The sequence below is a fragment of the Pterocles gutturalis genome, unplaced genomic scaffold (assembly GCF_000699245.1).
Source record: "Pterocles gutturalis isolate BGI_N339 unplaced genomic scaffold, ASM69924v1 scaffold1948, whole genome shotgun sequence".
NCBI lineage: Eukaryota > Metazoa > Chordata > Aves > Pterocliformes > Pteroclidae > Pterocles > Pterocles gutturalis.
The window spans coordinates 43,967-57,008 of NW_010117674.1; the positions used below are offsets into that span (position 1 = coordinate 43,967).

The 13,042-nt window shown below is 38.5% G+C and overlaps 1 protein-coding gene across 1 annotated transcript in view; it reads right to left on the reverse strand.

Annotated features, from left to right (window-relative positions):
* The window catches only part of TACR3 (tachykinin receptor 3), a 24,013-nt gene extending 11,961 nt beyond the window's left edge, over positions 1-12,052 (reverse strand). Inside the window, exons 1-3 of the mRNA XM_010075847.1 lie at positions 11,601-12,052; positions 2,421-2,609; positions 847-997 (exon numbers count right to left, since the gene is read on the reverse strand). Coding sequence (XP_010074149.1) covers positions 847-997; positions 2,421-2,609; positions 11,601-12,052 — 792 coding nt within the window. The remainder of the gene's footprint in view (positions 1-846; positions 998-2,420; positions 2,610-11,600) is intronic.
* Positions 12,053-13,042: the final 990 nt, after the last annotated feature.

Genomic DNA, 13,042 nt, shown 5'->3' on the forward strand with positions numbered 1-13,042 from the left:
GCCACTGTTAACATATTCGCAATAGCAGAAAGCAAAGTGAGCAATTGAAACTGTGCTGATCATTGTGGGTTAGAAGTCCATGTTTGGGTACGATTCTTTCAAATCTAGAATGTTAAATGCATTTTAGTATGAAAAAAATTTCAGAAATAAAAAGCAGAAGGGCTGCCTTATTAAAGAAGAAAAGTTAGGTTAAGAAAAAGAATGTTGAAACTAACCTTCATGGCACTGCAACTGGATGAAAACTGAACTGAAAATAGTTAAATAATCTTTTCATAAACAATCCACAGTCTTGCTAGATTAGACAGCACTTACACTGAAATAGGTTGAACAAAAATAACTGAGAAAAAATAGTTTGTATTTCTCACCAAAAGTTATTGATTTAAAACCTGAATTATTTAGTATGAACAGGTCAATCAGCACTCATCTCAAAGATGCGTGGACCTTAATCTACTGAAAATTATGACAAGATTCCCTTTTCTTTCAGTAGGATGAGGATATGACCTAAGGGAAGCTAATGGTTTGCCAGCCTGTCGTTCAAAGCTCAGTATTTTAGGTCTGTACAGGATAAATATTTGGGCTTAGTTTCCACATATCAGACACAGTATATGCTGCTACACGTGAAGTAAGAATTTAAAATCCCAATAGATGAAAAATAAAGTCACAAAAAGAACAGCTAATGAACATAGAAGACAGCTTGTCAAACTTAATTTTTTTATTGAAGTAGATCTCTTGTTACTGTTATTTCAAGTGACTTGGTGTTTCTGAAGGAATATACTGCAATACTTTGCACCACAATTGCAGATGACGTTATCAGGATTCACTTAGTGAGATTTAATGGAACAGTACCTTTCTCTTAGCTTTGAGCTGCTCGTGATATTTGTTGGAGGTGTCGCCTGGTATTTCTCCTCCCCAGAGGGTAGTTCCCACTATGGAGTAAGTGATGCCCATGACAAGCAGTGGAAAGCAGTAGACCAGCACAATCACAATGACGTGATACCTGCAATGAAAAAGCATTAAGCTGATAAGTGCTTTCAGAGGAGCTAAACCAATGGAATGGGCTGCTAGAAGTCAAGAGTGCTACTGTAGCACAAAGCATGTTTTACATTGACTGGCTTGTCCTTGGTGTTCCCACTGTCTTTTTGAAAGTCTTGAATTGCACTGCAAATTTATTTACATTTTAATGCAAATGCTTTATTGGGTTTCTAGCTCTGACTCTGAACTTGCACTAGTGTAAATTAAGAATAAATCTGTAGTTATCGTGATTAGTGACTGCAGAATAAGGTATGTTTACCCATAACTAGCTGAACTGATTTAATTATTGTACAGCCAAGTATTCTAAGAGCAAGAAAAGCATTTCGAGCTCTAGTCTGGACCATAAATGAAAGAGGAAAATGAGTATTTAAATGGGATATTTATACAAAGGCCCTGATAAGTGTCCTGTGTTACCCAATGTAGTTCACATGGCAGATCTGCTGCCTATGTGCAACAGAGTCATCACTGCTGATGTAGGCACAAGGGAAAAAAAAATAACTTTTTTTGCCTCCTGTTAGTTCCTGGTTAAATGCCATCTTCAGAGAAAATCATAGTGAATGATCAGTGAAGAATCCCCAGCCATCACTGAGAGTGACCTTACTGCCCTAAAGAGAAATATCAGTGCATGGCTCCTAAAGTGATAAAAATTATTTATGACCAGGGCCTCTTTCACCTGCTTGAAAGAGAGCAAAAGGTTAAATTTGATGCTGGATGATTATACAGGCTTTCAGCCTTGAACACAGAGTTCATCTTAAATGCCAATGAAGACATGAAAGGGCAGGAAATGTTTCTATGGCTAGGTAACCATTTATTCCAAATTCTGCCAGAGGGACAAAGAGAACATATTCAATTTAATCAACGGTTATTCTACACTTTCAGAAACTGGAACCAGTTATAGGTTTTACGGTTTTCTCATTTGGACTGATATCTGAGATAACTAATTGTGATAGTGTAACAGAATGAGTGGGAAAATCCAACCCTCTCGTGAAGAGATCTAGAGAAAAAAAATCTGATTAGGACAAGGAGAGGCTGGAAATATTTATTTCCTGTTTAGGATGGAAAGGATACTTGCTTCAAATTGTGTGTTCTGTCCCCATTTCTGACCATCTCTATCTGCATAGAAGTAGCCATCTTAAGTGAGGCAATGATGGTAAACATGCAGCATGGGATGGAGAACACTCACAGGAGTGGAAGAGTATAAATGTGTTCCACTTATCACTTAAAATGCTCAGTCTTCCTAGCTTAGAAAGCTTGCTTTACATTTCTCAGTGATCAGTGTCATTAGTTATTCTGCATGTAGAGTATCTGCATGATACCCTACAGCTTTTCCAAAGTCTATTTCAAGTGTAGACACCACCATGCACAAGTTTAAAAGAACAAAATCTTACGTAAAATGCTGTTTTGGACCACCTGGCCATGCTACATAGCAAAGAGTTCTCCCAGGCATCACCTTGGTTATGGAGTATAGGCACTGGGGAAAGGCCAACAGGAAAGCCAAAATCCATATGCTCCCAATGACCACCTTGGTAGCAGTTGCAGAGAGCCTAGGCTTCAAGGGATCAATAATGGCCATGTATCTGTAAAACAAAGCAAAAACCTGTGCATAAGAAAGCTTCAGAAATTAGGATGGTCTAGAATCAACCAAAGCTTAGGGTTGGGAGAAGGATAAAAGCAGAGACATTTGACATCCTGCAGTTCTGATGGCATTGTGCCCCTTGGGTGGTTCAGCCCCCATGAAGGCAGTGTCGAAAAGAAAAAGAAAATTCATTGGATATTATTTTAAAACTTTGTGACATCCACTTAACCATAAGTATACCAGTAAAGCAACTATTTCTCAAAGAGTTAGTTAATCCTGTTACTGTACAACTGGATCGAAAAGCAACAATACAGCTGGAACCTCTGCTACTCCGCGACATAATACAGGATTTATCTCTAATTAAAAAATTAACAGCCAAGCTGTCACGGTTATTAGTCATCTGTCCAAAAGCTACAGGAACCTGATAAGTCTGCATGCATTTATTTCAGTAGACATAGGCTGACTTTGGAATGTCTGCCAAAGAGCCTCAGACCACAATTGGTTCATACAGAGATTGAGAGAGCAGCAATATGAGCCTTTCCTCAGGCAATGTAGAAGCATAAAAGCACCAAAAGAAATAGATGCATAAAGCATGAAAACATCTCATTTGCTTTCTCAGTCCCTGTGTTCTCAGGTAGGATAGCCTTCTTCTCGCTGTTCTATGATTGTTTTGCCAATCCATGTACGCTGATAACTTCAGAACATGCAAAAAATCAATAAAAAGTTTACTGCAAGTAAATAGGTTTGAGAACCAAACTGGCCAACGGTGTATTCCATATTGTGCATGTCATGCCCAGCATATAGATGAGGATCTGTCCGGAAGTTTCTCCCTACCCCTCTATCCTGGTGTCATCTTTTGCCCTCTCTCACCCTCTTGGACCCGTGGGCTCTCATCTCTTTTCCAGGATTGCAGTTTTGAGACTCTCCCTGCCCTGGGATTGTCAGCTGGGAATGGGCTGAGCCTTGGTCATTGGCTGGTGAGCAGTTGCACTGTGTATCACTCTTTTGTATATATTACTATTATAATTATTATTTTCAATTTTATTGTAATTATTAAATTATTATTATCTCAACACATAAGTCTCTTTTCTCTTTAGCCCTTTAATTCTCTCCCCCATCCCTGGGAGGGGGGAGAGTGAGTGAGCAGCTGTGTGGTGTTTCGCTGCCAGGCAGGTCAAAACACAACCATAAATTCACTTACACTCACAGAGAAATTATTTTGTAGATAAGCAAGCATAAATTAGTAGGTCCTATTCTGAAGTTACACTGATATACAAATATTGTTATTTTTCTTGTCTATGTTTGTTCTTTTGACATTCATAGATACAAAAATTTCAAAGCCATTAATGATGCTTGTTTTTTGTGTTCTCATCTTCTGCCTTGGCTTTAGATCATGAGAACCCTTCTCATACTGCGAGGTGACTGCTTGGCCTGTGCTTCCAAATCCAAGCAGGATTTGAATTGAAATCCATGTATACACTGCCATAAATTTGAATAAATTCTTTTTTGCGTTAACAAATTCAGTTCTCCTACAATTAGAAGAGTAGCACTCATTTAAAATGAAGGAAGGTGTAACATGTCCTAATTGTTACAGTACACACCTAGGTTCTAGGCACACTTGTCCAAGATATTTAGCTACAGACATTAGCTACAGGACAATAATAATGATATTCATAAGATAATGGTCCTGATAAGAATTTGTGCAAGTAATCTTCTGCATCCATATTTACTTGTTATGGCAAACAAATTTCATTCAAGATATTCCTACTTTTTGGAAATTTCATACTTGAGAGATGGATAATTTTAGAATAGGTTTTTTTTTTTAGCAAAAATAACTCTGTTTATAGTTAACCATCAAATATGTGATAAACCTAACATCTGCCATCGTACTGGTACTCAGCCTCTAGCAGACATGATAGCTGTGCTAATACCTTAAAACATCAAAATGCTGTCAGAAACAGAGAGTGATCTAAAACAACTTCAGTTCTGAATCATCAGTTTCCTTATCTAAAATTTCAAGCCTATTCATTTTGCATTGTTTTTACTGCACTTAATTGTTTTTTTCCACAAGGTAATTACTTCCCCTCTCCTTTACCTGCTTTTTGTGGTTTTTTGTTTTTTTTTTTCAGCTAAACTGATGCTGTTAGTGTTACATACAAACTATGAAATAATCTTATTCGAGTGCTGGGTGTCTTATCCTGAGAGAGCAGCACATCTCATGAAAATATACAACAGTTGGATTGTTGCCCTCTACCCTCTAGTTCCCTTCTCCAAAGAGCAAGAACAACTTAGTAATGAAGATAAGTTTGCAGTCATGAGTCCTGCCTTTCAAATTGAGATAGCTTGAGCGTGGGCTGTCAGATACTGTCCAAAATACTTGATGATCTTTACCTGTAGTAGGTGATAACCCTTAAAAAAGTCATTATTTGCACATGCTTGTGGGACTGTTAAGGCATCTCCTCCTAGCCTGGAATATTTCCTTTCAATTGCTAGTTTTCTTCAGATTGCACGTTGACATTCTTTTATGTGCTATTGTCAGATTTCTATTACATTCACATTATTCTTATTCCCAGTTTTATTATTCTTAGTCCCAATAGGTACCATCAGTAATTGTCTTTGTCTAAGATAGAATTCTCTTGTTATACCTCCCTGTCTGGTGACTGCCCTTTAAAGATGTGGATTGTTTGTGTAAAATGACTCATACAGCTGGACTGGGGGAAATTTTAACTCATGGCTGTCTGAATGAGGAAAGGCAAAGGACAAGGGTTAGATGAAAAGCAGTCGTCTTCTTTTTCTTGTTGAAATGTGAGTGATAAGCCAACAGCCTAGCTTTTGCACAAGATAGATCACAAAAACATAGCAGACAGTCATTCTAACAAACAAGATGGGAAAGAGGTGGAGGAGCCTTGACCATTCTCCCAGTAGTGCCTTTGTGCAGGAAGGACTGAGCTGACCAGAGAGGATTGACAGCTCTCTACTATGGAGTCTTTGATAACAAATCTAATTTATTGTATTTTGCCACTACCCTAACAATTACAATGAAGTAGCTAACTTGTTCCCTAAGTGGCTTTTCTTAGAAACAAAATTGCTTAATTAACATAGTGAGTTATTGCTTTATAGCTGCAATTGTTACACTCACTCAAATTTGTCATCAGTTTGGTAGCATTTTCCTAGAGAAACCGTCATTGCCATAATTAAGGATAGTGGAAAATGTGGAATGACTCTCAGTTGCAGGTTAAAAAACACCTCTATAGTGGAGCTGTCTCTGGATGTTAATCTCTGTAGCCAAAAGAAGCCTAGAAGAGACTTGAGTCCTTCCTGCACTGTTAGTTGTCATTTGCAAAGGAGGCTTAGCCACCCCTGTCTATCATTTTGTTTGCTGGAAAGTTTATCTTGCCATTATCGGAATCTAAGGGTGTTAAGTTGTTTGTCTGTCTCTTTAGCCTCCGCCTGAAGGAGCAGTAGGTAATTTTTCAGTTGGCCCTTGCCTTTGATCTTTGTCCATTTTGGCCAGGGAGTTTCCATCAGGAATGAAAGCTCCTGCTAGCACAGGCTAGAGGTTCCATGCTCCGAAAATTAGTGAGGTGAGGAGGCAATGTGTAGATGCACGACGTAGGATATTGCCCCTATGTATTCCAACTACCCACAACTGACAATTTAGCATTATTACAATTATTACTATTATTACCCCATCCAACATATAATTATCTTCCAAGTGTTAGTGTTTAAGGAGTATGCACATTTAGAAACTTAGGGATGCAAACATGTGCAGGGAGAGACTTGAGACAACATGTGCAAGAATGTGGATTGTTCAATACCTGCAATACCTGCTCTATGTATTAGTCTAAAAAATTTTTAGGTAGTGCTTTAGTTTCATCACTAGAGTCATTAGCAGGTGATTTCATTTGCTGTGATCATGCTATATCCCACTGTCATTGCTTTCCTTCCAGCTTTGGCTTGTGTTAGTCTTTTTCCCTAGCTAAGTACTACTGAAGTCAGCAAGAGTCTTTTCATTGAACTTAATGAGATATTAGTTGGGCTGCAAGATATAATGGCTGGTGCATCATGGTGTGCTTGCTGCAGTGGTCTTTTCCTTCAAGACTGTTTTCTTGTCTGCTGGGGTCAGAATAGATCTAGTTTCCTTCAGAACTGCTCAGTTTGGCTACAATTTAATCTTTGGTACTTGTTTCTTGGGTTCATCAAATCAAGAAAATCTGTTTTTTCTGAAGTGATAATAGAGACTCCTAATTCGAATAACATTGATAAACCCTTTAAGCCAGTGGTTATAATGACAGCATGATCATGTAGCTCTGTTACAGTTTTCAAATAACGTAAGAGACAAATAGCTGGTAAGTACTATAAAAGTTTCTGAAGTTTGTGCATTATGGTCCTGACAGTAGAAAAGATAAACAAATAATCCTTATTTATCTTTTTTTGTAAAACAGCACACACTGACTAATGCAGGCAGGAAAATCTTCCTCCTTTAACACATTATTTAGAAAATTGTAGCAAAAATACATATGAAGATTTTAAAACAAAATGATGTTCCAAATTGGATCCTACAAATGCCCATCCAGCGGCACAGTTGGAATGCTTTAATCATCCTAAGTGATTTGTTTCGCCTGTTTACAGCATGTTTGTAAACTCAAATAGGGAAAAAGTAATCAATTTAGCCCCAGATTGTAACAGGAAATTAGGACTTGGCAAAGGAAGAGACTGAGAGAAAACCATAGCGCTTGCATACAAGTGGCTCGTCGACAGGAGAGTGCACTTCCTTCGTGAACACACAGATGCTGTTATTCCCTCTAAAATGAAGCTGGTTTTCAGACTTTGTATTTGGCATCAACTCATAATTCAGAAACTTAGGTAGGGAAATTGCTATGATTCCCTAAAATTATTTAAAACATCGTTGTGGAAAATCTTACAAAAGTTCTCTGTGGGGTAGCTTCAGTAGGCTGAAGAAGATGGAATAATCCATGAGGTTTTAGTGGCATTTTTTGTATGATTAAAACCAATTCCTTAACTTTTGCATTCTTTAATCTTTATCTTCTACCTACTAGTGCAAGGCTCCATCTTTTCTTGGGGGAGTGTTCTGTGTTCATTCATCTAGACTGACTTTCTCTGCAGGAAGAGTGGCTACAGGCATGTTTGTAATACTATAAGACTGGTTTTGCATAGTGATAGAAAATGGATAACGTTTTTCTTTGATCTCTCTCATAAAATGATGGACTAACTTCCCCCAACAGAAGGGCTTCTGTTTCTCCTGTTTTTTGAATATGATCTACCTGGGCTACTGAGGACCAATACCAATGCAAAGTCTGCAAAAACGCCTCCATCTGCACAGACTGCAGCCCACTCTGTCATTGCCTACATTTCTGACACTGTCATCTGAATGCCTTCCTTGTTTCTGCAGTTATTTTGAAATAATTTTATTTTAGGTAAACACAAATATGTGAATGATACAAATTTCTCTCCTGGTTGGCAAATCAGTCAGAAATACATGCATATAGCCAATAATATTAAAAAAAAAAAAAAAAAAGAAGAAAGAAAAAGACCCAACTCTTGACTATCTTTGAAAAAGTACTGCAGGATACCTTACCTTAAACCAAGGATACATCTAACAGATTCATTTATAGGGCTTGTGGTACTACTTTGTGACAATAATAATGGCTCTTACAGCATACACTTGAAGAGAATGAGGAGTCTAAGTGATATTTTGAGGATCTGAGTGTGTACACATGATGAATTTAGGTTTCATTTGATAAATTGAATCGTGTGCTTATGCCTTGTAACTGCCTTCTGCTACAAGCTTGTATGATATTATTTATGCTGGAGTCTAATAAGTGTATAGAGGGATTATTAATACCCATCATGAACTGAACAATGTCACAGAAAAATAGAAAACTGACCTAGTATATGTGTGGTTCTGTAGATACACTAGAAGTCTAAGAAATAAGGTTGGAAACTAGAATGATGGGTTTTGAATAAGGATATTTGTGTAATAAGTATACTGGAAACTAGGCAGGAGGAATGTAACACTATAATACTAAGGTTCACAAAAAAGGGAGGAGATTGTGCAAGAGGAGGAATAAAACTGAATGTTAAATATAGCTTAAAATCAAGTCATGTAAAACAAATGTAGTCATGAATAATATAGAATTTTGTAGTTTGAAAATCCAAGCATGACTCTGAAAAAATAAACTTCAGGATTATACGTTCAGCTGATTCACAGTAATAATGGTGACATGCCAAAAGAAAATAGAAAGGCTGTGATAGCAGGTAGTGCAATGGTAATATAAGATATCAGTGACTTCTGTGCAGACATAAAACTCATTCTTGGTTAACCTTAATGACTGCTCTATGGAACATCTACAAGGATGCATGAAAGTAGAATTCTCTTTAACACTGGACTTTATTATTCTTCTATTGCAACACCTTTGAGTTTGCAAGTAGCTGGACTGAAAAATGGGCTGGGATGCTTGCTAGGATAGGTGGGTAGCATTTGGCAGAATCTGATCTTTAGACAGGGTTAGGTCAAATCCATTGCTTTTCTCTTTTCTAACAATTTGTTAAAAAAAAGTTACATAGATCTTTTTGATGCTATTATGTTGACGCATGTTGAGCAGCAGTAAGCCTTGTAGGCTGTTTTGCAGTAGTGCAGAACACTGGTGTATCATAAATGTAATTTTATTTACATTTATATGAAATATTGACATGTCATTCTTTTCAATTACTTTTGCATATAAAGAAATGTAATATATATGTAATAGCCCTTCAAAGACCAAAGTTTGCTTGCATACTAGGAAGAAAAGAAACAGTAAAGTGTGAATAGGATCAGCAACTACTCACTGTCACTGTCAGAATACCTTGTATAATTCCAGAGCAGTTGCTCTTACAAAGAGGTAAAGTTGAAATGATGAAATTATTATTGAATTGACAAGAGAAAAATAACTGAGAAAGTCATATTGTAGATGTACTAATAACAGGAAAAAAATGCATAAAAATATACTTAATGCTCTGCTGAAGGCAATTTACTTTATGCTATATTGCTGCATCACCAAAATTCCACCTTAACTAGCTCATATTTGCAGAGAATTTTTATACATAGAACTGGTTGTATAATGAAGCAATCTTGGGACTCCAAATTAATTGCCAGATCAGAGTGAATAACAGCAGTAATTGACTCACTTCTGAGCACCACTGTCTCACATGGCTAAACCAAGGGAAATATTTCCAACATATTTGTATCTGACCATTGCACTTCAGTCAGTGTGGAGCAGAGTTATTTTTTCCTCACTCCAGAAATGCACCCTTTGGATTCCCAAGAAACTGCATTTACCTTCATTTACAGCTTCCTAGCACAAATTTAGGAACTTTCAAGATAACAATTATTACATCTCTGTGGATATTTTTGTCAGAAAAATGAAAAACCTTACTTAGAGAATCCTAGTAACTGCTGAGCTAATGACACAATCAGCTGCAGCAATAACAGTTAAATCTTCAGCATCAACTAAAAACCTTTCATCTTTCTGAAATCCTCAAGCTAGATGAGAATCTTAACCTAAACCCAAAGAGCTGGTGGAAAAACTTTTCCGTGGTTAAAGATAGTTTCACTGGCTTTACGCTACCTCCCCTACTATTAATAGGAAGTAACAATTGGGAACAAGGTATATTACTGGCAGGAGGAAAGTGCACTGATTTCTTCCTGTCTTCACCTATCCTGAGAGCAAAGAGGTGGGAGGGTTGCTAAGAATCTAATTTTCTCTTTCATTTTCGGCTTTATGGAACAGAAATGCATCAGTCTTAGAATGCCACCTAAAATTTGAAATTAGTATGGTCGAGAGAAAAGCATTTCTGTGAACTTTTCCACAGCACAGACAAAAGGTGCAGCAACATGTTTCCAAATCTTTGCACCTGGAAGTGAGAAATAACATTTCAGGAGATGAACTGAACCTTATAAAATCTTAACTACCATCACCAGAAAGTGCTGCGGTTCTGCCAAGTCAGTTCAGGCAAGATGAATAATGTGATTTGGATATGTAGAAAGTTTTGTGAGTAATTTCAGTGCATTGCTAAAAGAAATGACAGATCTGAACTACAAAGCAATCTGATTTTCTGAATGAAAATTCAGGAACTTATTGGATTTCTAAAGCGTGGGGCAGGTTATCTTTCCAGTACACTTTCTCAGAAAGATGGTCCATCAAAGCATCTCTGGAAATCTGACAACTGCATATCCCCTTTACTCTGTGGAGATTACAGCTGTCCAATATTACAATATTGTCAAAAGCACAAAGGTAAAGTTTTTCCCTGTCTTTTTTTCCTTCACAGTCACAAAGGCTTGTTTTGCTGCAAGTAATCAGAAAAAAATCAAGCACTTTGAAACCATGTTCTTACCAGTCCTCTGGATATGCACAGATGGCAACGTTAAATAGTCTCATTAGTTAAAATCAGGAGGAACCAAGCAGCTCAGAGCTGGCTGTGAGAAGAGCTGTTAAAAACAGAGGCTGAAGTGTTTTCCGAGCAGGAGGCAAATGCCTCTGCCAGCTGCAGAAACACAAAGAGGAGGGAAATTTGAAATCCTCTCCCTTCACACAATCTCTACAACTCCTTATCAGCATGAATTAGACAACACTGACTGAGGGACAGATACTGTTGTCACAGGTGGGGAAGCAAAACCCCGAGCAACAGCTGCTGTTACAGAATTAGAATGAATAGATGGAGCACAGAGAGCAGGTGAAGTCAGAGAGGGGAAGTGTTTGCTGTAAAAGAAAGCAAGAGAGTGAAATGAATGAAAGGCTGAAGGAGGAAGACCAATGACAGGGAGAAAAAACAGTGTGTTAGGAAGAGATCTTAAAGAAGTACAGAGGAGCACAATCAATGAACTATTGACAGCTCTGCCTCTCATCACTTAATGATAGTTATCTCTGTACTTTTATTTCAGCAGAGAGTCTGCTCAATCTCTCACCCCTAAACTTTTCCTCTCTTTTCTCACCTGTCCACAGCTATCGCTGTCATGGAGTAGATGCTGGCGAAGACAGCTGTGATGGGGAAGAAGTTGTGGAAGCGGCAGTAAGCCTCTCCAAAGTACCACTCGCTGTGCAGCGCGTAGATGAAGTTGATGAGAGTATTGAAAGCAGCCATGGAGGCATCGGAGAAGGCCAGGTTCACCAGGAAGTAATTGGTCACCGTCCTCATGCGCTTGTGAGCCAGGATAATCCAGATGACAATGAGATTTCCAAAAACAGCCACTGCTACCACACCACCGTAAGCCAGAGACCACAGGGCAATGCGCCAAGAGGGTTGCACAAACTGGTTGGAGAAGTTGGCTGCTGAGGATGCTATAGGTGCAGAAATGTTTCCGGCTGACGCTCCCGGCACCGGTCCCCAGGGATCACCCGCTGCAGCAAGGCTCACGTTCCAGTGGGCTGTGGGGTCAGCAGTCATCCTGGATGTACCTCTCTTCTCTTCCAGGAATGGTGTGCCTCTCCCACCTCCCTCTCCCAACCCTCCAAAATCCCCACTAACGGATAAAAGAAGGGAAGAAAAAAAGGAAGGCAGGTAGCACAGCAGGTACTGGGAAGGAGAGATCAGTCAGAAACAGCTTTGGCTATAGTGTTCAAACTGTTAGAAATGCTGTGCCAGCTGAGTCAGGAGAGATACCTCAGGGTAGAGCAGCATCCCATTCCTCTCTGTGGCCACCTCTTGCTTTTGGTTTTGCTGAAAGAGAAAGGGACTGGGAGCCAAGACACATTTTATAGGCTTGTGAGTTCCCAGCGTCATGAAGGGAGGGGAGCAATAAGCTGTCAGCTGGTAAGATAACACCTCTTTCTCTCTGCTCTCCCTCCTCCCCTTTTATTTCATTCATTGCCAGCAGCAGGCACTTTCAGAAGCTATGGAGAGTGCCACGGGGAACATGAATTCTCATCGCGTTTTTGTTGAGACTTGTTTTGTATTGCCTTTCTTTAAGGTTCACTATTGTGCTTCATTTTTGAATAGTGTTTTTGCCCTCTCTTTACAGGGCTAATTAACTGGCGTAGCTGAACATCCCAGGACTGTGACTGCTTTTTATTAAAGCTGTTTCCAGATTAATTGATTCCAAATGAATTCAGATCTGCTTTTTTTGCTGCTGTCTTTTCATTTAGTACACGCTTTCCTATTAACCATTCTGTTAACTACAGATTGGGAATAGTGACCTCTTTCAGAGAAGTAAATACATCCTGCTCCCTAATTTCAGTTTTCAATCTGTAATATGTAATTGACATCAAGAAACATTTATAAAATGTCTTTTTCTTACAGCACTAACTTTGTTGCTTGTAAAGCCATTTGCATGTTCAGCAGACACTGATTTTTGTTGAAACACTACGCAGCCCTAAACATAGATGTCCTTTAATATGGGTAAAATGTTCGGGGTTTGTTTTCTTTGTATCTTTGGGG